General features: G+C 42.4%; 1 protein-coding gene across 1 annotated transcript in view; it reads right to left on the bottom strand.

Annotated features, from left to right (window-relative positions):
- Positions 1-22172, bottom strand: part of MSH6 (mutS homolog 6) — a 162680-nt gene extending 140508 nt beyond the window's left edge. Inside the window, exon 1 of the mRNA XM_069234038.1 lies at positions 21846-22172. Within this exon, the coding sequence (XP_069090139.1) occupies positions 21846-22072 (227 nt within the window). The 5' untranslated portion in view covers positions 22073-22172. The remainder of the gene's footprint in view (positions 1-21845) is intronic.
- Between the last annotated feature and the right edge of the window lie 3303 nt (positions 22173-25475).

The raw sequence follows: 25475 nt of genomic DNA, 5'->3' as shown, positions 1-25475 counted from the left end.
ATGTTTTAACAATATGCTGAAATACTACCTTGCCCACTTTTCACAAATGGAAAATGATGCAATAAATAGCTATACAAAGTGGTGGCCTGTGTTCTTGAGGGGGACCCTAGTAAAACAGGACTCATTTGATTATGGAAATCTATGTAGGCGCATAGTTACTAAACAGGAAATAATCCTTAATTTATACATGGTTTAGTTATCATAACTCTGCTTCAGGACACTTGCCGGAAACCTATTCATATTTGCAGGAAGAAATGTGCACAAGCCTTTTTCACGTGCTTTCCATATCAGAAAAACAGCAAAATGGAAGCCTATGGACTTAGTATTGATAAACTGTATTAAAATGTGTTTCTCTTGAAGAAGAGAACCTCAGAATATTGCTGTATTTGCAACTTTCAAGTTTTTATGGTCAAGCTTTTTCTAGGGACCACACAATAACTTGACGTGTCTATTCCATTTATGTATTACATAGATGTCATGTTATTTTCTCTATTTCCTATGCACACCTCGTTCATTAAGCTGCAGAAGGAGGAGACAACTATTTGTATGTTACTCAATGTATAATATGTCATAGAATATTGATTGGTCTGTGTCATGTAACATTACTAGTCCATCCCTGTCAGCCATTAGAAACAACTCCATGTGTGACCTTTCTGCCTAAAACCCTGTAAAAGATGTGTGCCAGTGCTTTCTGGGCTTTCTTAGAAGATAGACTGCACTAGTCTGGCACGTGATTTATACTTCGTGCTTTTCCTACCTTTGAACTGAGCTGGCTCTATGCTAGTCTGTTTATTTGCTTTATATCTGCAATAATATTGGCCTGTGACCTTATGTTAGTGCTCTTACAAATTATGGTTATTTTACTTGTGCCAATTCAGAATTAGCTAACTACTTTTTGCCTTATATAAGGCGCTTGATTGTGAATAACACATCTGACCTGGAATCCTGTCTTGAATAGATCTCTAACCTTTTAAATATTTTATTAGATCTTCAATTATACAGGACACACTTAACTTTAAAAGGGCCGACAAGTGCTGTACATAAAAGTAGGAACATATATCTCACATGCTGGATTACAGAAGCATGTGGGACAACAGTGACGCTTGTGGAGGAAAACAAATCTGTTCATAGGTGAGAGGAAGATGGTGAAGAATCTTGGGATATTTTCCTAGAGCAAGAGACAAAGGGGCAGGAAGAGAACTTTTAATGGCTTGGGAACATATGAAGAGAAGGATAGCTTACAGATATTGCCATTGTGGAGCTACAAGTTAAATAGCTACTTCAGGAAATCAAGTTTATTCGATAGGTAACCTTGTATAAATGGAAGAACAGACTTGAAAAATAACAGAAAAGCCTTTGAAGTTGGTAGGAGCTCAAAAGGAGGAGCAAGGGCAGTTGTTTCTGGTTTGGGTGATGTGAGCAAATGGGCTGCTAGATGTAGTACAATCTTTAGTGGAAGGAGTGTTGTTCAGGAGTCCAGACTGAAAGGCATGAAATCATATGAGGATCTGTAATGTAGAGCAGAAGCTGCTTTGTGCGAGGAACACTTTGATTTGTGGAAAAGGCTCAAATTGGAGCCCTCACAACTCCATTGAGGCAAGCCTGTGCATGATCCATCAAGAACTGAGTAATCACATGCCATGACTTGTGATGGTAGAGGCAGCCAGGTACACCCTCAAGAGACACTGATCTGGCCCCTGCATTGACAAACAACCTTAATAATCACAAAGAAATGCAATACATTGGCAATATAGGCTCTAAAGAGTCTGACTTTTAGGAACGCTCAGCTCAGCTGCTTGGCTTATGGACATGCCATCAAAAATGTTTCCCATTTCACCACCACCTACCAGTAACACCTTCCAAACCTGGTTGCGAGCTATAGACCAAACAATGAATGACAGCACTCCAGGAGTTAAAGGCACAGGTCCCCATTCTCACTAAGAATGTTGGGTATAGGACAACATTCTATAAGAGTGTCTTTTATATTCTTTTTTAATTATTACATCTTTAATACTCCCTAGTGCTTTGAAGCAGCGTATCTTTTCCCATATCTGCTTAAAGGGGGGGGGGGGGGGGGGGGGGGGGACTCAAAATTCTGGGCTTCCTCTCAGTTACTACCAGAGTGAGTTGAAAAAGTACGTTTTTTGGTAACATGCAACATTTTCCCCAAACATTCTAGCAAATTTTACTTAAAAAATTACAATAAAATTGTTTTCATGCAATATCTTAAACAAACCCATCATTAGATTCTATGGTATCCCAAAATTTACATTTGGTTTAAGATATGTATTTGTAATTTGGCAACATTCTCTCTCACCCCCCCCCCCCCAAAAAAAAATAGATGGTCAGCAGTTATAGTTAAACCAAGTAACTATAATGTGTGCCCTAAGGTAACTAACTCAACCCCCCACCATGCAGTTTTTGCATCAATTTTACACCAAATGTTGCAGTGCTATTATCATGATGTTGTAGATGTCATGAGTAATGTAATATGTGGGGTAATAGAGCATGGCGAGGGCAAGAACTATAGTAACCTTAGGGCACAAGTAAGTTACTTGAGACAACTATAACTGCTGAATTTCTATGGTTTTGTGTGTGTAAAATCCGAACCAAACTACAAAACCCCTGTAACCTCTGTTTTTTCAGTGAATTTGTTTTTTTTATAGTAATGTTTTAAGTACTATATGTTAATCCAACTGACAGTGCGCAGCGGGAGTTTGGCTGCAAGCCTCTCCGCCCCCCCCACATGCGCCTAACCCCATGCTGTACATGGCCTTTGGAAGTGCGCAGCGGGGGATTGCTGGCAAGCCCTGACTGGCGGCCAGAAACTGCACTGGGAAAATGTTTTTTGGTACCTCCCCTCTTTTTCTCAGCCCCCGCTTGACCAATCACACCAAAACTTACCAGACAGCAGCTGAAATCACAGTACACTTGTTTTGAAAATTGTGTAAAGTCACCTGTAAAATGCCTTATTGCCCATATGGTGTCCATGGTGTATAGTTTCTAGAAATGGTTTATGCCTAAATTAATGTTAAGATGTACCTAGAGTAAATAAAACAAAAGCTAGTTTCACTGTATTGAGTTCAGCTGTTCTAAATAAGAAATACTGGCAAGGTAGATTAAGTCACAATTTCTGTATTATCCAGTAGGAAGCAGCTACAGAAAAAGCTCAATAACTTTTCCAGAGTTTTTAAAAGTCCAATTAATTGGAAAAGCTGGATTTTTTGCCAAATAGTTAATCTGCAGCTGTTGCCCTGCTTGTAATGAGGTGTGAAATTCCTTGCAGGAGACCTACAATAGATAACTTTGACTGCCTGGTCAACCTGGATGGGCAGGGATGATATATCTGAGCTCAGCAGAATATTCAAGGTGGGGGCTGCAGGCCCTCTTGTTGGCATAACACTGTCAAATCCTACATGACAGGCCTGAGACATATGTAAAACCACTGCACCTTTGAAAGGGATATTTAAAAAAAAAAGTGCCCAGATCACACTTTGTGTATCACCTGCAAAGTTACTGAAGGAGACTATTTTTTCTTAATAACTGGTCACATTACACGTTGTGGTTCCAGGGCCTACTTCGATCTGTATTTTTGTGCCAGATGTGGGAGGACACTAGTAATTTCCACAGTACACAGCTCTCAAGTATAGCTGAAGACTACGGTTATTGAGAGTTCGTTGACAGTGCATTTCTGGCCTTTTTGCAGTAAGGCAAACAGGAACTACCGACAAAGTAGGCTGGCCAGGTCCTGGGAACATTTAATCCATTGGTCAAAATGGCAGTATGAGTGTCTTAGGCTGCCCCTCTCCCTCAAGCACAGGCTGGTTAACACTACGAAGCTGGACTTTCGCACAGCCTTCCTCAGAACACTGCTGGACTTGTAAAAGAATTCTAGGCTGACTAAATCTGCTGTTTTTGGAAAGTGTGATCTTAGAGAAGGACTTAGAGGTTGGAACCCCTTCCACTTGAAATCCAAGAACAGAAAGGTCTCAAAGGATCATAAGGTTGATCCTCTGTGTGGTTCCACACATAAAAAAAAAAAAACACACACACACACACAACAACTTTCCTGTTAAGAATCCCAGTGGCACTGTGGCAATTGGACTGGGACTAGTGTTTACTGTTGGGCACTGCCTGGCACCCCAAGAATCTCTAAGTGCCTTCCCAGATACCCTTAGGGGTGTACTCCCCCTTTGGTTGTATTTGCACCAGAAGAAAACCTGGACACTTTTAAACTTTTCCTCCAGATATTCAGCAGTAACCATCACAAAATATACCCAACCAGTGGATCCACAGCATCACATTGGATTTTAGCTTTGTCCTACTCAGAGATATCTGCAAATCCGAAAAACCAGTAAGTACCATTCAGCGTTGGGACTTTAAAAAAAATAAAACGTCATTAAGAAACCTCAAAAGATCCAGTTGGCTCAACCTACTTTAGGATCTGGCCTTCGGTTCCACGATGGCAGCTACAGTTTTCAAAGTAAGGATTTGTATTATATATATACAAATAAATAAATGGCTCCCTGTTGCAGTTACCCCCCACTTTTTGCCTGATACTGACTTGACTGAGAAGTGTGCTGGGACCCTGCTAACCAGGCCCCAGCACCAGTGTTTTTTCACCTAAAATGCACCATCGTTTCCACAACTGGCACACCCCTGGCACACAGATAAGTCCCTTGTAAAAGGTACCAGTGGTACCAAGGGCCCTGTGACCAGGGAAGATCCCTAAGGGCTGCAGCATATGTTTTGCCACCCTAAGGGACACCTCACCAAAAAAGAAAAATATGTATATATATATATACACACATACATACACACACATATACACACACTTTAAAAAAAAAACAAAAAAAAACAAAGGGGACAGGGACGTTATAGTTAGGCTCACATTTTAAATGCACAAAGCCATAGAATTAACCTGTAGTTAGTTATCTCAAACATTTTTATTTATTTATACTACAAATATTACATTGATATTATTTAACATCCTTGATATGTCATGAGTGCCGTAATTTGTGGGGTAACTAGCAGTGCATGGCGAGGGCGTGAGTTATAGTTCCTTGAGATAACCAACTATAACTGATGAATTTTGTATGGTTTGGTACGTTTAAAATGTGAGCCTAACTAGAACGTCCCTGTAACCTTTGTTTTTTTTCCAGAGAATTTCTATTATTTTTTTACCATATAGTAATTTTCATTACTATACATTAGTCCAACCATGGATGCACATGGCTGAAGTGGATGGCTACTGGGCCTGGCTTGCAGCCAGACCCTGAGGCCAATCCCTCATAAGCACTGAATCCTACACCGTGCATGGCCTTCGCCCATGCGCAGTGGAGGCTGCCCGCAAGACCTGGCCTGCAGCCAGACCGTGCAGCCAACCCCAGGGGTGTGGAATTTATTAAAATATCTACTTGTCCAGGGGACACGTTGCTTCTCAAATCTACTTGTCCAGTAAAATGATCTACTTGTCCCTTTGGTGCCATGTAGTGTGGCGCCAAATTATGGCAGCAATCTCATTATGTAAGAGCTCTGATAATAACCTCTCAGATTATGCCAGGGCTACTACCATAGTAGGGCTTGAATACTTGCAGTTTCAATCCCTACTGTAGCAATTTCCTTATTTTGCCACCTTTCTGCAGATCTGCATACTGGGACTGGAGGAAGGAGTAAGCAATAGTTCCAGGGCTGGAATGCCTTTGAGTCTGCAAACCTACTAACCTGCATGTTTTAAAGATTTTCACCAGCTTCTCTCTAATATTTTCCCATAATAAGAAAGGTTGGACATTTACTCCTGACAATGGCAGAATTAGAACTTCTTCCAGGGTTGGGAAGAAAGTGGGTGGAGGGAAAATGAACTTGCAAATGCTCAATAGATTTTCACATGAGCAAATCTACACATGCGTATTTACCCATGCTAAAATACAATTCACAAATATTTTATAGGGGTACGACATACCATGGGTGCACTTTTGTGACTTTCTTTAAGAATCTGGGACCACATGTAGGTAGGTTCAGATTTGCGACCCGCAAATTGCGAGTCAGAGCGAGTCGCAATTTGCGAGTCGCAAATCCGAATGTAGGATGGTGTCCCTGACAACATCTGTGATTCGCAAGGGCTTCGCAAATGCCCACCTCATGAATAATCATGAGGTGGGTCGCAATTTGCGACCCCCATGCGAATGGCGGCCCTCACAGGGATGGTGGCCTGCTGGAGACAGCAGACCACCATGTCTGGGACTGCTTTTCAATAAAGCTGTTTTTTTTTTTATGTAATGCAGCCCGTTTTCCTTAAAGGAAAACGAGATGCATTACAAAAACGAAAAATGAAACGTTTCATTTTTTCAGAGCAGGCAGTGGTCTGCTCTGAAAAAATGTTTACAGTGACATTCACAATGGGGAATCCCTTTTGCGAAAGTGTTAGCACCCATTTGAAATGGGTGCAAACTGCGATTGGTTTGCGCCAGCGTTTGCAGAACAATCCTACATTGCACTCCGAGTCGTAATTAGGAAGGGAACACCCCTTCCTAATTGCGAGTCGCAAACACGTTTTGCGGTTCGGTAACCAGGTTAACGAATCGCAAAACTGGGTTTGTGCATCGCAATGTGCTTTGGAAACACATTACCTAAACTGCAGAGAGTTCCACTCTCTGTAAACAGGCAACCAAAGGGTTTGTGCTGCAGAGGGTTGGGCCTACTTGTCCCAAGGACAAAGTAAACATAAAAACTTGTTGCCCTTGACCCCAAACAAGATGTCCCGGGAGTTGGGCGATAGGAATTCCACATCCCTGCAACCCCCCCACCCCATACTGTACACGGCCCTTTGGCAGTGCGTGCCAGAAGTTGCCCGCCGCCACCTCTCTGGGTGTCTGAATAGGTGTGAGAGGGTGTATCTGGCAGGTGAGTGTGACTGCGAGTGTGCCTGTCTGAGAGTGCGTACATCAGTGTTTTAGTGGATGCATCAGTGTTTGAGTGGGTCTTTGAGGAGGTGTATGAGGTCAGTGGGTCTGAGTGGGTGTGATAGGGTGTGTGAGGGTCTGACTGGGGTTGTGTGCGCGCACGAGGCTGAGTGGGTGCGTGAGGGTCTGAGTGTGTGTTTAAGGGTCTGAGCGTTTGAGTGGGAGAAAGACTGAAAGAACGAGGGAACAAGAGTTTTTAGGCTTTGATGTATGATATACTTCAAATTAGATATTTCTGCTCAATTTAAAAAAAATATATATTTTTTTTTAAACTAACCCTAGTGCTCAGTGTGAAGGTCTGTGACCTTCACACTGAGCTATAGCTTCTTTTACCCCCTTGCGATCCCTATATATTTTTTTTTTATTTTTTTTTTTTTACGGTTTTAATAAAATACCCTTTATGGGCTCTCTGGCACCACTGGAAATTACTTGGGGCTTTCCTCCCGGTGCCAGTGCTTCAGCAATCCCTCCTTGCTGAAGCATTTCATCTATGTTCCATGCATGCACGCAGGGGACAGGGATGAAAGCTTGTTTTTGACAGCGGGACATGTTGAACAGGTCCCACTGTAAAAAAACAAAAATGTTTTCTGTGGCTTGGCTCTAGCTTCAGAGCTGCACCCAAGCCACAGCAAACAACTATGTCCCAGGAGTGGGCACCTTAGGACATAGCAGGAGCCAGCTTTGAGGGTTGGCAGTCCCCAGGGCCACAAGGGGCTCCCCCCACACCCCTCCTCAAAAATCATAGTCCTGGGGAATTGGTGATCCCTGGGGATAAAGGGGGTCCAAAACAGACTCGCTTCGCTATTGTTTTATGTATGTCCCAAGGAGGTGGTGATCCCCAGGGCAGCAGGGGACACACCCACCGCATATTTAATTACAGCCCTGAGGAGCCCCCCCCCCCCTGCATATCAATCATAAGCACCCATCAGCACGAGATCAGGAAGAGAGAGATATATATATATATATATATTTTTTTTTGTTTTTTTTGATGTAAGTAGTTTTGGCGCTATCACTGTTCAAAATCCCTATGGAAAATGAATGGGGAAAATGTGTTTTGGGACCCCCTTTCTCTCATCCCACATACCCTCTCCCCCTCAACAGATCACCCCAAAACTTTCCAGACAGCAACAGGCATAACTGGGAATTTTTTTTTTTTTTTTTTTTTTTTTTTTAAGTTTCATGAAGACTCGTCAATCCGCTCCAAAGATATAGGCAAGTAAAAAAAAAAAAAAAAAAAAAAAAAAAAAAAAAAAACATTTTATATAGAAACTAGGTCCTAACTAACTGCCCAGTGGCAATCACCACTAGATACTTTTTTTTGTTTGTTTTTAAATCGCTTCTTCGGGTCCCTTAATGGATTTTTGATGCTTTGGTATTTCTCTCATATCATTTCTCTCTTTATTTTAGGCTTGGTATTGGAGTTTTATTGTGTTTTGTATGGCTTTTTCTGCTATTCATGCACTGCGTAAATACGGTACACATTGCCTTTGATTTAAGCCTGCCTGCTTTCCGTCACATTACCGGAGATAGAGCACAGATTTTACTTTATTTGGTTTGTGTGACATCTAGCAGGTGGTTGCCTTATCTTTTGCAGCCGACACTTGTCCACCCAAATAATGATCCACTTTCGTACACTGTTACTGCAAAAGCTGTTTTGGAAAATTACATTATGAACCGTTATGGGCTTAGGTGTTGCCAGAGAGCTACGAATGTACAGTGTTCAGTCTCTGTAAGGTGGAGCACAGAATTCCAAGATGTCAGTTGATTAGCAGGACTGACTGAGGGAGGCTGCGCTTCGGTTGTGGGGCATTAAACTCAATAATCTGGCACTTACCTCTTTAAAGATCATGTCATCACTTCATTTGGGCTACAAGAATTTGGCAAAAAGTCTCCAGTCTTTGTGCCTACAACCTCAGATCCAGCACTGAACCAATGCCTACAGAGGAAGCGGAGGCAGGAAGGTTAAAGGGGTACTCCTGTCGCATCGGATGGCCGGTGAATAGAAGACCCATTTAAAAGCCAACAAGAGACATTAGAAGCATAGAGGGTCCTCACTCGTATAGTGAACTTTTACTCTGGAGTGAGAGCAGCTTCTACAATCATACACGCTCTGCCTCACCACAAGCACCTTTACTAGCCACACGTGTTCTGCTGTTGGGGAAACCGACACCACTCCTGACATCCCACAATTCTATGTGCGCGACATAGGAGCCATTTTGAATTGGGCAGTGTACGGTGATGTGCACACCACTTCCTTTGCGTTCAACAGAACAAAAAGTTAAGTGACAAGCACACCCTTCTTAAACATTATAGGCACTGCACAACACATACGGTGATGCGCACACCATTTCCTCTGCGTACATGGAGATCAGAAATTAATGATGACACGCACACCCTTTGTAGTATCATTAACGTTGCACATGGTGATATGCTTACCAATTACTACGTGTACACCAGAAATTAATGTGAACGGTGATAGGCACACACTTTAAAATCATAGACACTGAAAAGCACACCCTTTATAATACTATAAATGCAGTATCTTCAGAGTAACATTTCACAGTGTGTAATATATGTTGGAAGTAGAGCTACTACAGATTTTCACAAGCAAGTTAGGCAAGTGTTTTAGTACATTCAATTAGATTAAATTGGCATCAACCTTCAAATTTCACTTGTGATTAATCATATTATTTAAGCAAATTGAGATTCATAAAGAGACAATGCAATCTATAAATGCCGTAATCACCTCCCTTGCTTTTACCCAACCAGGCCCTCTAGGAATATAATGCAGGCCTCAACAAAGCTTTAAAATGTAACTAGACCTGCAGGTCGAGTAACTTGAATAATTTAACCAAGCTAACTGTAATGTACTTGACCCTTAAATGGGTCTCAAATTGTGTGATTTCAGGCAAATAGTTTACAAAGTGGCCTTTTTCTTTATTCTCACATATGATTGCACCTTCAGATATGTGAGCTCAGTACTTCTACAGTACAAAAAACCTCTTTTGTTTGATTAAGACGACTAAAGTTTGCTGCATGTATCTCAAGAATCTAGTCCACATATAGGGGCCACATGACCCACGACTTGCTTTTAGTTTACCAACAGCATTGCCATTGGCAGGAATGTTTCTCAGTTTGTTTAAACACTCGCTTTTAATAAACCATGATGTGGTAGCATATTGTCATCTACAAACAGTAAATTTCCAAGAAATGCCAAAACCCTTTCTACTAACTTGCATCTTTACTGATAAAACTATTTATTGTATTAACGATCTGTGAAAATGGGGTTTCAGAAAACATATCCTCTGCGCATCAACATGTCAAGTATTCTGATTTGTTTTTATTCGATTAAAATACTTTTTCCATAACACAGAAATACAAAAAATGGGCTTTCACACCTAGTGAAATAGATTTTGAAATGTTTGTACAGTTGACTTAGTCATCTAAATGTGTGTTAGGAAAACACAGACACCCTATATTATTTTATTTTACACTCTAAACAGCAGGTCACACTTCACCTTACAAAGTCCTGGAACTCTGCAGTCAGAACGAAAATTAATTGTAAGACAAACTGACTTTTGACCCCCCGTCTGTGAAAGGAGCAAATGGGAAATACAAGAACAACATTTAAAGAAGTATTTTATTGCTCCTCCACTTTTTGACTGAAAGTAGCACCTGCTGTTTTTCAACTCATCAGAAGGGGCGAATAAGTCCTAAAAATAACTCAACCTGATCAATAATGACTCGCCATAGAGTGGTTGAATAGATTTTTTGAGCCCTGGAACAGGATGACTGGATAAATATGCTTGAAACCTACACTGAAGCATTAGGCGGTCAGAGGTTTAGTGCAGCAAGGAAAAAGGCATTACTTTTAAATCCCTTGGGAAAGGAGGGGCAAAATATTTTTAAATACTTACCAATAGCTACTTACTGAAGTTAATGGAAATCCCATAGGAGATGTGTATGAGAAAGCTAAAAAACGTCTTGAAAGTAGATTTGCAAAAGAAGTAAATCTGGTCTTGAATCAATATAAAATTTTACACATTTTCACAAGGGGCTGGGGAATCAATAGATGAGTTTGCATCAAAATTGAGAGCTTTCGGTAAAAAGTCCGTAGGACCACTGCCTGCTCGGAATTTTTTTTACAGTGACATTCACAATGGGGAAGGGGTCCCATGGGGATCCCTTCCCTTTTGCGAAAGTGTTAGCACCCATTTGAAATGGGTGCAAACTGCGATTGGTTTGCGCCCGCGGTCACAAAACAATCCTACATTGCACTGCGAGTTGCAATTAGGAAGGGAACACCCCTTACTAATTGCGAGTCGCAAACCCGTTTTGTGATTCGGTAACCAGGTTACTGAATCGCAAAACTGGGTTTCTGCATCGCAATGTGCTTTTTGCACGTCGCAAACAGCGAAAGTCGCTGTTTGCGACATGCAAAAAGCTACCTACATGTGGGTCTTGGTCCCTAATTAGGTCTGGCGTTAACAAATACATTTTGTTTTTATTAAACTTCTATTTCTCTCTCTTTCGGCTGGCTTTACTGTGAGTGATCACATTCTGCTCTTCCACAAGGAGCATATTGCCACTCAAAGTAGTTTTGTTCAGTGTCAGGAACTACAGTGGCAATCAGTGACGTAACAAAACTGGAGGGTGCCCCTTTGCAAAGAACATGGAGGAGCCCCCTCTCCAGACTCACTCAGGGCAGGTGCTGTGCTGAAGGGGCCCCCTGGAGGGCGGCTGCGGGGCCTTTGTTATGCCGCTGGTGGCAACGTGTGCTTTAAGAGTTCAAAAACTTTTTGGGGGGGTTTTGCCAATGTTTGTTACAATGTTGAGGGCCTGGTAGCTCCCACAACAATAAAGTGTTACAAAAGCCATGTCAAAACAAGACACGCATTGATGAAACTAAAAGACTTATAAAAATATGTCTGGTCAGTTGGCTTTGTCAGTGTTTGTTTATTTTCATGCTTCCCATAATCGTGCTGAAAATGGTTACACTGATTTTCCATTAGAAATATTTTTGGGAAATACTAGCATGCATCAACACATTTTACTAAATGACACTTCATTTGCATATAATCAGAGAGCATTCTGGGAACATTATACTTAGCCTCTTAGCCTAAACTTTTCAAACGTGTGTACACTTTTTTTTTTTTGTACTGGAACCAACGTCAGTAGTGAAGTGTGACCTTAAAACATTTATTTACAGCACGCACCCTAATAATGAAGGCTTTCAAAGAATGAACCATAAATACAAGTTTGAACAGCATTATCTTTTGGAAACACATTACCTCAACTGCAGAGAGTGCCACTCTCTGTAAACAAGCAGCCAAAGGGTTTGTGCTGCAGGGGGTTGGGCCTACTTGTCCCAAGGACAAAGTAAACATAAAAACTTGTTGCCCTTGACCCCAAACAAGATGTCCCGGGCGATAGGAATTCCACATCCCTGATAAATGGTTACAGATGATGTCTCTCTAGATAATATATTAAATGATGCTCATGAGGTTTTTGAAAAGATATTGGGTAACTGAAAGGGATATATATATATATATATATATATATATATATATATATATATATATATACACACACTAGATTATTTTAAAACCTGATGCCATTCCTGTACAGCACAAGGAATGTCGCTGCATACCCTTGATGGCGAGAGCTGCAGTAAAGGAAATGCTAGACAACGTGACTTCACCTGGGGTGACTGAGCCTATGGAAATGTCCAGGTAGATACCTCCCATAGTGATCACAGGAAAAAATATATATATATATATATCAGAAGGCAAATAAAGATGTGTGTGGACCTTAAAATCTTGAATCAGAAAGTGGTAGTAGATATACGATCCCAAACATTAATAAACTTATTTTGGCTTTGAGAGGAGGTAAAAAAAATTCAAAACTGGACTTGAACGCATAGAACGAGATTAGACTTCATGAGGAATTAAAGCCCCTTACAGCATTCACCATGGAGGGCACCTTCCAGTTCTTTCTAACAAGTGCACACACAGTAAATGTGCATGTGCTGATTTGATGTGCTTTTCAAATAATCTGGTGCAGTAGAGAGGTTGCAGTACTAAACAGTGTGTGTACTACATGTGGGAATGCTAGTGGTAGTATAATACATGAGGATAACAGTACTAGGCAGTGGAGTGTGCTGTGATTGAACACTGAGTGCAAAAGTGCCTTCACTCGTATATAACACGGAGGAACTTGGGTTCCATTTTAGGAACCTCAGGCCAGCTAGTGAAAACATAAGGAGTAAAGGAATCCCCCCAGGGATTCTGCATTCCTGTAAGCTGGGTGGGGCACATACTGGATGAGGGTAGAGCCAGGGTCTCCCTGTGAGTTTGAAAGGGCTCTTTGGTTCAGTGACATATCACAAGGAAGGAGCCTGGACACGTCTCAGGAAGAGGAAGCTAGGGCTAATAAGGGAATCATAAAGAGTATGGCTAAGGGACCAGGATTAACCATTTGATGCACAAATCACAGTGGCGGACATCCGCTTGTGAACTCTGATCACTCCCATGAATCTTTCTGGGGGTTAATAAGCTTTGGAGTACTGCCTCCTGTAACAGACATCCTTCAGGTGGAAGAAGAAAGGAGAAAGATGCCCATTTCAAAGAAGTAGAACATAAACCTTCAGAGACTCAAGACACAGACACTAAATTACATTTTGTGACTGGAAAAGGAATATAAGCAGGGGGGTCAGATACCCCAAACACTCCTCTAGTGAGCAGCTAGCCAGGATATGTGAGGAGGGGAAGCTCGGCAAGACTTCTGCCTGTGACCACGACTAGGGGTCCAGTCTGCTTGACTCCATGCTGTGTGTCGAAGAGGGGGGGGGGGGGAGGAACGTCGCCCAGGGAAGATAAGGTCACCTGCCCTGGAAACTATATTTTTCAAAAAGTGCTTTTCAGTAAAATGCTTTACAATAGAATTGGTGTTTTATGTTGTGTATTATTTTGACCAAAATATGCTTTCATCAAATTCAACCTTGCTTTAAGACCTTGAGGTTTAATTTCTGTTTCCATGCTGTGTGTGCCTGTCTGTGATGGAGAAGAGCATTAGAGGAAGCAAGGCCCAGAAGGGATCCCTGGGGTGAGGACTCCCTGTGCGAGTTGCGAGGAATCAATCCCTACACTGATCAGGCTGTAGCCCCTGTGTCGGTCTGCATCCATGACGAGGGGCTGCTGCAAACTGAGCTTTAGGAACGCAGCAGGAGAAACCTGCACCTACTGGGCTGTTGCCAGTGTGCCAAAGTGACTCAGCGATCCCCTATGACAGGAGGGGCTACCTTTTGAGTGAATGAGAATTGTGGCGGGAGAAACCCTTCCCTGCATCAATTGGCCAGTCACTGGTGTGACAAGGTGACTCAGCAACCCCATGTGCCAGGGGGGTGGGGGGTACTGTTGAGTGGTGCAAGAGGTGTGGTGGGAGAAACCTGTCCCTTCAACAATTGGGCTATAGCCTGTGTGCTGGATTGCCTTGACTACCTTGTAAGCCAGGGTCATCACCTAGGACCCTGAAAATGGCTGTGAGCAAGGTGAGCCCAACCGCATCATGTGGACTGCACCAACAGAGCACTGTCTGAGCAAGGAGACCACCCCTCTATCGCTGTCGAGGGAGAAATTACTTACTGCGTAGCTGCTGGAGCACCTTGCCAATCTGGATCCAAGGATTGAGGAAGAGGGCTGGCACCACGTGGCCCAACTCAGCAACTCTTGGCAAGGAACAGCCACAATCCCTGCCAAGCTGAACTATGCAAGTCACTAAAATCAAGCTGCGTTTAACCCTCAGGTAGCTTGGCACAAAAGCAGTCAGGCTTAACTTAGAAGCAATGTGTAAAGTATTTCTGCAGCACTTCAAAACAGGAATAAAGTAAAAACCCAAAAGAAAAATCCAATACCAATTTAGAAAAAGAGCAAAATGTGATAAATAATGAGACCAAAAAAGACAAAAGTTCAATCAGTAGAACCAGAAATATGCAGTTTCAAAGATTTAGGTAAGTGTAGCACCCAGAATCATGAAGCGCCACTCAAGTTTGTCAAGTCGTGCTAGTCCAGGGGAAAAAGCTAATTTTAGGCCAACCACAATGGAGCGTGGGCCAGATACCGGGACTAGATTAGCCAGACTATAAAAAAAATCCAGCACCAAGAGTCCAGTTTGCGGTGGCGAAGGCCGGAAGGATGAGGGAAAAGCATCACGGAAAGTGGTAGCTGTAGTGTGAAGTGCAGGCCGGGGGTCACAGGCAGTTCTCGCCGTAGTGCAAAGATCATGTCAGGCACCATGGTTGGTCATTGCTGGAGCTTCGAGTTGGCAGTTGCTGTGGGCAAATGCTGTACCTGGAAGGGCAGATATTGGCAGTCCTCGGGGCAGCGAGATCTCAGCTCAAACAGGTTTGGGCGCAAAGAGTCCAAAATTTTAGGATTCATCCTATTTTCTTCAGTCGAGTGCTGATGCCAAATAAGGGCCCAGGACCTGGGGAGGTGCCTTTTGGGGATCAGGAGGTCACTCTAGCAGAGGCCAGAGGGGCTCAGGCAGGTCCAGTGCAGCAGGTCAGATGGATAATTGCACCGAGACCTATGGAGATTGTGTGTCCCAGTAAATCAGACCCGGTCAGCCACCTGACCCTTGGCCTCATTCTGCCTGGGATGAAGGGAGACGGTTAGGTCTTCTTTCTCAGAGAGCAGGACAGGCCTCAAAGAGTCGGGCAGTCCTTCTTCTGTAGTATCCACAGGTCCAGGTTACTGCAGAGTGGCTCTCAGGTCCAACATTTATACCCAATGCCAGCATTCAAGTGGAAAAACATCTAGATTTCCTCTACATGTGATTCCGTAATTTCCTTCCCCTACCCAGGACCCAGTATGTCCGGGATGGCAAAAGGCTAGTGTGACGGTCTTTCTGTATGGGCTGAAGATGCTTCTTTGAAGTGTAGGTGGAACTATGCACAGCTCCGCCTCTCCCATCCTGCCAAAAGAAAGTCCTGATTTTGTGCAACTGTCTGGAAGAAATACACCAAAAGCCAACTGCACCTTGTCATGTGGCCCAGGACACAGGCACCAGTGGTTAGTACATGAAAATGCCAACTTTTGAGCAGTGGCATTTCAGAATTCTGATTTAACAGTAGACTTTACCATTAAAGAGGATTTTAAATTACAATTCCTTAGATAGCAAACAAGAGATTTCAAACCTGCACCCAAACAAAAGTTATAAATTATTAACTGTAAATAGGTAACCCTGGTAGGCCTTGCAGTAGTGAAAAACAACTTTAAGAGTTGTTCACTATCAGCGCGTGTAAAAATGTAAAAGTACATGTCCATCTTTTTAAAAACAATGTACTCTGGCCTATAGGCTGTTTAAGAGCCAAACCTAGAGGTAACATATGTATTAAAAAGAAAGGTAAATGCCTGGCAAAAAGGTTCATTTTGACAGGTCGAAACAGCAGTTTAAAACTACACACAAGCTGCAATGGCAGGTCTGAAAGAGGTTTGAAAGAGCTACTTACGTGTGGAGCGCAATTAGTGCTGCAGGCCCTCTAGTAGCATTTAATTTACAGGCCTGAGTACACGTAGTACCCCATAACTAGGGAATTAAAGGACACTGAATGTGCCAACTGGGTGCAAGCCAATTGTATCATGGTTTAAAAGAGGGCACAAGCATGTTAGCAGTGGTAAAGTGCAGAGTCCTAAACACAACATAGACAGGCTGAGATAATAGGAGGGGTGAATGCAAAAAGTTTGGTGGAGACACTACAGAGAGGCCCAAGCACAACAAAAAAAATATATGTACTTTTTTGCATTGTTCCCTTTGCCCCTTCAGGGCAGTGTAAGTCTTATGCAACAGACATTTAAGTACTTTGCAAACAGCACAATGCTGATTATGCTGCTGGGCTGTTCTGCATGGACTTCACAACCATAATACTTGTGAAAGGTCAGTATGGATGGGAAATTCAATTCACTGCCATACATACCTCAGTTGTTCTCTGGCAGAGTCACATTTTTTTAGATGTAAAACTCTACTTTTCCAGGAAAAAGAGAATGTCTTTGTTTTTGTATTGCAACCAGCAGAGAAGTCCAAACAGATATTTAAAACTTAGTTAGTTACATAAAATAAAGGATGCAATAACGTGCATCATTTTGCTATTTAAACACAATTAATAAGTTTTTTCATAAGTATTTTAATGACATACCCTCTAAAAGTTAAAATCTCAAGAACAGCTTAAAAAACAAAAGAAAATGTCCTTACAAACACCTTAAATAAGTACTTTTCTAAGGACCTTGAATGTCTTTTTCCTGTGGTAGTAACAATATAGACACTCTGGAAAAACATGCATAAAACAAGAGTTGTATTGCCTTTTTTCCACAAACATACTATTGTGAGACTCAGATAAAACTGCCAAAGACTACTGGTCCAAAAATCAAGTCACTCAAAAATATTTTATAATGCAGAGGTGGTTCAAAAACCAGAGGTTGACTGCAGTCCTGCAAGATGGGTTGACATCAAGTCAGAGGATGTGCTCACCCAAGAACCCAAAGTGGTCTCCCTATACTAGCCAGGAAGTAGAATGTCCCAAACCAAAGGCAAGCAAGTTGGGCTTTCATCTCATGTCCACCACTCAAAGAGGAAGACCTGCACTATGCTAGGAATAACATGGAAAAACTTTAGAAACTCAACAGGACTGTGTTGTCTCAGAATTTTAACAATGATTTATGGGTTTGGTAAAAAAAATATATATATTTTAATAATAGTAATAGTACTAATAGTAATAGTACTAATAGTAATAATAATAAATAGAAGCACCACACGCTTGACTGTCCACCTAAACTAAGGTATCAATATACAGGTGTCCCTTGGTAACCATAAATTCAACTATTTAAGTAATTCAACAAATGGACTTTATTCATCATTTTCCTGGGAAGAACACTGATCAGCACCAATCTCCCCACCATCAACTCATCTATCTTTAGCTGAACCTTCCTGGTTAGCTGGAAACCAGCAGAAGTCACAGGTCTACCGAAGAAAACCTAAGCAAACCCAGAAGAACTCAGCAACTACAAACCCATCTAGCTCCTTCCTTAACTGTCCTGAGAAAGATCAACAGACAACTCTGCCCATCTAGAACAGCACCACCTCTTGGGACTCTAGCCAATTGGACTTCGCCGCAACCACAGTGTTGCAATCTCTCTCCTGGAAACAAAAGATGACATCTGGTCCATCATGGACAGAGGTGAAGCCGCCCATCTCATCCTGCTCGTCTAATTGGCAGCCTTCAACGTTGTCTACCATGGCATCCTCACTACCAGAATACAAGATTTAGGAATTCAAGGGGCTGCCCCGAGATAGATCCCCTCCTTCCTCTCCAACAGAACTGAATGAGGAACTCTCCTTCCCCCCCCTACACCTCTTCGAACACAAGAAACAGTCTGCGGAGCCCCCCCCCCAGGTTTCATTACCTCAGCCCAACCCTGTTCAATGTGTACACAGAACTCCTCCACCTGCATCATAAGGGCCCACAGCATCAACATTGTCTCCTATGCAGACGACACGCAGCTCATCCTCTCCCTCACAGACCCAAACACTACCACTAGGACAAACCTCTCCTCCTCCATGACCAATGTGACCAACCAGATGACAGAGAACTGCATTAAACTCAACACGGACAAAATTGAGATGCTGATCTTCAGAAGTAAGAGCTCCCCATGACCCTCATCCTGGCAGCCATTTGAACTAGGTCCCACGCCCACCCCCACGGACTACATCGGAAACCTCTATCATCCTAGCCGACAAACTCACGATGAATAATAGGTCAACGCTGGAACCGCATCCCGCTGCCTCGTTCTCAGAATGCTTCACAATACTTTTAAAAGGCTACACATGCACACAAGAGGCATAACCACCAGACTTTACTACGGCAACAAGATCTACATCAGCATCTCCAACCAGCTCACGCAAAGACACCTGGTCACACACATAGTATGCAATACGCAGGAGTATTTGGAGTTACTAAGTGCCATATGAACTCATAATGATGATTTTCCAAAGTATAACAAGTGACTCTCCTGTTCCAAATTATGGCACGACCACAGTATCCTCAGTTGTGATTTCAATAGGTTGGCTACAAATCAACAGACTGCAGGTGTTAAAAAAAGAAAAAAACACACACACACACAAAACTGGCAGACCGGTTCAACTGGGGCAAAGATCAAAATCCTTACTATGTAATAACATCAACATCCAGGTTGAGTAGTTGCAATTGAATGTATGGTTAGTGAGGGACATCCATATATTGACACTTAACTGGGCTCACTACCCTCACTATCCATAATAGGGGGCACAGCTGGTTGTTCACTGGTGCTCCGAAAATGTTGCCACAAGAAAATTCTGTAGGTTTACTGGGCCTCAAAGAAAAAGGATGAGCTTAAACAAAACAATCCAAGCACCCATGTTTTTATAGGGATAGTCATCAAAACATACAAATCTCCATCAATTTTAACTTCTTGGTTACTCGCAAAGGTCTACGCCAGTATCAGTGATCAAAGTGCACTAAAAAAAAAAAAAAAACAGAAAAAAAAATTATGGGAACTATGATGCTGCGTGCAATGGGGGCAGGATGAGTCAGTGTGGAGGGGCTTTCAAATTTGTGGCAAAAAAAAAATAAAAAAATAACAGCTTAAATGAATAAATACAGGTAAAGTTAATCAGTGGGAAATACACTATTGTACATGATGAAACCTCTATTAATGCACTGCAGAGATGTGTGTGTAATCAGACTGACGGAACTGAATCTTGGTTGGTACGGTGGAGAGTAGTGGCTTGTGCAAGTTTTGTGCTATGAGGTCCCAGTCTGTTAAAGAAAGCACTATGAATATGTAAGCCATTATTTTACACTTCCATTACACACAGTATAAGATAAGCTGCTACAAAATGCGCACAAATGTTTAAGATAGAAGAGTGCTTCCAAAATATGGATTTTAGTAATACCCATCCTGTATGTATTGCAATTGTTTTCTAATTGTCCTTCAATAGCACACACTTCACAGCTGAACGAGTAACTCCCTTGCAATCCCACTCAAAAAACCTAAATCGTAGTCACCAAAGTGATTCCATCAATTAAAACCAATACTGGCTTCCAAGCACCCTTGATATTTGCAGATTAACCAGTGGCGCATACTTACATTTCTTTGAAGAAAGCAGGTTTGTTTAGCTTTTTGTCCCTCTTTTGGTTTCACAGCACAGGAGACTGACTCCCGTGCCTTACACTTCAGTGGTTGGTCATTTGCAGGGCTCTCCTGTAATTATGTATATTGACAATTGAATATTGATATTGAACAATTTGCGCTCTCTTATTATTACATCGCCAATGCCTATCTTTGTTTAAGACTTTCAGCTTTGGACGAAGATTTTATATTTAGTTTAGTTTTTTACAGACTTAAATTTCTATCTTCACTGTAAAAGTATCTTAACTGTGGTAAGCTTCAACACATTTTTGCGACCTTTACATGTTATTAGGCCTGCAACACAAGGATAGTTTATAAGTGTGTAGTTGCAATAATCGTGTATTTAGCTGGTTCTTTTTTCTAAGATTTTAATTAATCATGCAAATAAATAAATAAAATACTTCTGCTGAAGCATTTCAACACTGTAGGAATCAACCTTCCCGGGTCAGTTGTATTTTCATAGAAAGTACAGGAACTGTTTTCCTTCTAATGAAAAAAGATGGGCACGTCGTGCCCCTGAGATCCCAAGAGGAGCACCCGCACACCCTGCAGAATGTGGTTAGGGGCCCCCAGAGTCTTCCGTCTCTTACAGAATGAACTCCCCTGAAAGGGGGACTCTCCAACCAGCACCGATGTGCCGGTTTCACGTCCCTGTCTGCTAGCCTTCATTTCCAGCATACAGTCTTACCTTACAAGAACCACTACGCGAGTTTTCAATTCATTTACTTCAGATCAGAGGTCCACTACTTTGGTAGAATAGCCAACTGGCCAGATGCGTAGCATCGCCAGCCCTCACACTGACCAGAATGCTACATCGAAGTAGCAGTAACGCCATTACAGCTGGCCACGATGGTGCCAAGAGGAATACTGGACCTCCATGCCATGCAAGTCTAGTACATTTCAAGAAGTCAACGTTTGCTTTTTCTTATGCTATACTCTTGGCCATTACTGGCATTCAACATGCACGGACCCTTCTACCGAATTCGCAGGTACCAGAACGCGCTGTGTAGGTTTCCGGCAGGAGAGAGTGTTTGGATTTGACTATACTTCCTCCCCAACATGTGGTCAGGGCAGCATTTTCCTAGGAGGGTCCGTTATACTTTTTCTACGCTGTAAGCGGAGGCAGCGTTTACAGTGCAGTCAGAACCAAGATACAATCACTTAGCGGCGTCACCTGGCCAGTACTTCATGTATTAGATTTCAAATGTCCGCGAGAGGCCAACACAGGAGCAAGGGGTTTATTTGAACTTCCAGAAAAAGCATTCCCACGGCTGACCAGACACGAGTTCACATTTACAAGCCACGATGTTATTGGAGCTCAGCACCCCGACCTGTTTCCAGCGTGTCTGAGGAGAGAAAGTGTATCCCGGGTACCCTGCCATGAGCAATCAGCAGCCGAGAACGGCCGCACGAGGAGCTGGTCATCTCACAAAACTCTGCGCGGTGCCAAGGGGGTGAGGGAGGGTGAGTGCAGTGGGAGGGGTCTGCTTGCCCGGTCAGAGTGGCAGGCATCCAGATCGTGGTGGTATGCGAGTGGCAACTAACAGGGTGCAAGTCACATTAATACAAATAGGGACAGTCTTCTGGGGCTGCAGCCGGAGGCGCAATGTGCAAAGGCCCGGGAAAGGAGGGGCGTGGTGGTGCAGGAAGGCGCGGTTACCTGGGAGCGGAAGGTCGCGCTGCCTTTCCTCCAGCATCCCCTTTGCTCGCGGCCGCCCCCGGCCGCTTTCCTTGCTTGTGGCGATGTTGGCGGGCCCCTTCCTTTGGAGTGCAAGAGCCGGGCTTGCCTTGACCGGGCAAAGAGGCCTCGGTCGGAGAGGAGCTGCTGCGGCCGGGCGGCGGAGGAGACTTGGTGAAGAAGTTGAAAAGGGTGCTTTGACGGGACATGGCGGCCGTTAGACTCGGGCTCCGCTGCGGCAGCACACGGGATCTGCACCCGGAGCGCGACTCGGCACTGGCGGGAAACCAGCAGCGAGGAGGAGGAGGGTTCTGTCAGAGCACCAGAGCCAATAAGCGCCCGCTTGCATGTCACATTCCATATCACACAACCAATCAATGCCTGGTCGCCCTCTTAGACACTATGGCGGGAGAAGTGGTTATCATTACTGGGCATCCACCTCCACCTTCTGGTAGTAGCTGAGAGTGCAGCGTCGTCCTGGAAACCGCAAATCCCCTTATCGCTACATCCAGGTAGACTGCCACTGCATGTTTACATGTAGCCTCCAAAATAAAGCATTTATGTGATATATATGTATAATAATACATGGAACTAGTGCTGAAAATATAAAACCTTAACAGCAGGAAAAGATTGCTGTTGGAGACGTGGAGAGGGGACAAAGTCAGCATATACATGTTATCCAACCTTGTATTTATTTAGTTTTTTTGTTTAGCTGACATTGTCCTGGTGGCTTTTAGAGCTGTTTACATAGAAACAATGAACCATACATTGCCAGAGATGTAACAGGGTTTTACGGATTTATATTTTAGTGCGTCATAAACAATGTGCAGTATACACCTAAACACACAATTTCACATATGCAGACTCATTTAAAATAAATTGCTTTTGAAACGAGTTTCCAATGACGTGTAGAAGTGTATTTTTAATGTGCTATAGTTAGGCCACATTAATGTGTAAAAGGTCATTTAACTAAGATGAATGCCATTTCTGTCATTCACTCTATACGTCCGCCTTGCACCCATCCTTTCGATCCGAGCCCACTGATATACCTCCTTAGAAAAATGTTGTTTATAGTCTTTCATTTTTGATTTGTGTTTTTTGATCATTAGAGAAGTAAATTAGCTTGGGTAGACATTGCTGATTTGGGCCAAATTTTCCTGGCCAACATTTAAAAAAATGGCAGGTGTGCTGAAGTGATGATGTCATATTTCAGGAACCGTGAGACCTATATACTTCATTTTGGTGTCAAAACATAGGTATTGAGGGTCAAGTAGTCTTATCAAAACAGAAAATAACTCCTCAGAAAAACCTTTCCACCATTTTCCAAAATTGAGACTATAAAAGAGAAAGAAGAGACATATATAGAAATGAAACAAATAATATTTGTTTAAATCATTGTATGTACACACCAAACCATGCTTATGATCTGAATATGCAAAAAAAAGTTTATCATCCCTGTTTTAGACACATTTTCATAGTTCACTTTATTAATTTGTTTCACCAATCACTTGTGGTACATTTGCAGAATGTTGAACATTTGAGAAGAGCATATCGACAGAGACATCTTTTTGTAGCACAGGTTTTGCAAGTACATGTACATTTAAGTTCTGTGAGTAGAGGCTTTAGACATTTCATAGGTTTTAGCACCCCATCAATAGCTTCCCAACCAGAGACTGACTCTTGTGCCTTACACTTCTGTGGTTGGTCATATGCAGGGTTCTCCTGTAACTATGTATATTGAATAGTTTGCACTCTCTTATTTTTGCATCACCAATGCCCATCTTTGTTTAAGACTTTCAGCTTTGGACGAAGATTTTATATTTAGCATAGTTTGTTTAAGGAATTAAGAATTTTACAGTGAATGCAGAATTTTAACTGTGGTAAGCTTCAACAAATTTTACTGACCTATACATGTTATTAGGCCTGCAGCACAAGAATAGTTTATAAGTGCGTAGTTGCAATAATCATGTATTTAGCTGGTTCTTTTTGCTAAGATTGTAATTAATCATGCAAATAAATAAATAAAATACGTCTGTTGAAGCATTTCTACTGTGGGAATTAACCTTCCCGGGACAGTTGTATTTTTATAAATAGTAGAGGAACTGTTTTCCTCATACTAAAAAATGATGGGCACATCGTGCCCCTGAGATCCCAACAGGAGCACACGCACACCCTGCAGAATGTGATTAAAGGACCCCAGAGTCTTCCGTCTCTTACAGAATGGACTCCCATGAAAGGGTGAATCTCCAACCAGCGGCGATGTGCCTGTTTCATGTCCCTGCCTGCTAGCCTTCATTTCCAGCATACAGTGTTACCTTACAAGAACCACTATGCAAGCTTTCAATTCATTTACTTCAAATCAGAGGTCTGCTACTTTGGTAGAATAGCTAACTGGCCAGATGCGTAGCATCCCCAGCCCTCACGGAGACTGACACTGGCCAGGCTGCTACATCGAAGTAGCGTTAACGCCATTACAACTGGCCACAATGGTGTAAGGAGGAATACTGGACCTCCACGCCATACAAAACTAGTGCATCTTAAGAAATCAACGTTTGCTTTTTCTGATGCTATACTCTTGGCCATTACTGGCATACAACACGCACGGAACCTTCTACCGAATTAACAGGTACTAGAATGCAGTGTGTAGGTTTTCGGCAGGAGAGGTTGTTTTGATTTGGCTATACTCCCTCCCCAACAGGTGGTCAGGGGAGCATTTTCCTAGGAGGGCCCATTGTACTTTTTCTAAGTTGTAAGCAGAGGCAGCGTTTACAGTGCAGTCAGAACCAAGATACAATAACTTAGCGGCGTCACCTGCCCAGTACTTCACATATTAGATTTTAACTGCCTTAGAGAGGCGAACACAGGAGCAAAGGGTTTATTTGAGCTTCCAGGAAACGCATTCCCACACCTGAGCAGACACAAGTTTAAACTTACAAGCCACAATGTTATTGAAGCTCAGCCCAGCGTGTCTGAGGAGAGAAAGTGTATCCCCATAAAGGGGGAAGAAGAGACATATATAGAAATGAAACAAATAATAATTTTTAAAATCCTTTTGTGTACACACCAAACCATGCTTATGATCTGAATATGCAAAAAAAATGTTTTTTACTCCTGTTTTAGACACATTTTCATAGTTCACCTTATTAATTTGTTTCAGCAATCACTCATGGTACATTTGCAGAATGTTGAACATTTGAGAAGAGCACATCGACAGAGACATCCTTCAGGTTTTGCAAGTAAATGTACGTGTCAGTTCTGTGAGGGGTAGAGGCTTTAGACATTTCGTAGGTTTTAGCACCCCATCAATATCTTCCCAACTAAATTCACACAGATCTTTTTCTACATCTACATGATCCAAAATATTTACACATCTTCAGATTAAGTAGAACACTCTTTTAATGTATCCACACACAGAATATGACGTCATTTGAAGGTCACTTAGCGGGACTGATCTCTTGAGCTCACTGTACTGAAGATCTTCAAATGGGTGATAGTCAGACCTTGTTTTCCACACACACACAAGGTAGATTTCTAAGTTTTTAAAGTCACATTCTGCTTCTGTCTCATCAAAACCTCTTAGAAACTTCACAGGTTCAGCAGCTAAAGCTCAAA

This window comes from Pleurodeles waltl, chromosome 5 (genome assembly GCF_031143425.1).
Source record: "Pleurodeles waltl isolate 20211129_DDA chromosome 5, aPleWal1.hap1.20221129, whole genome shotgun sequence".
In the NCBI taxonomy this organism is placed as follows: domain Eukaryota; kingdom Metazoa; phylum Chordata; class Amphibia; order Caudata; family Salamandridae; genus Pleurodeles; species Pleurodeles waltl.
This window is presented reverse-complemented; position numbering and strand designations above follow the sequence as displayed.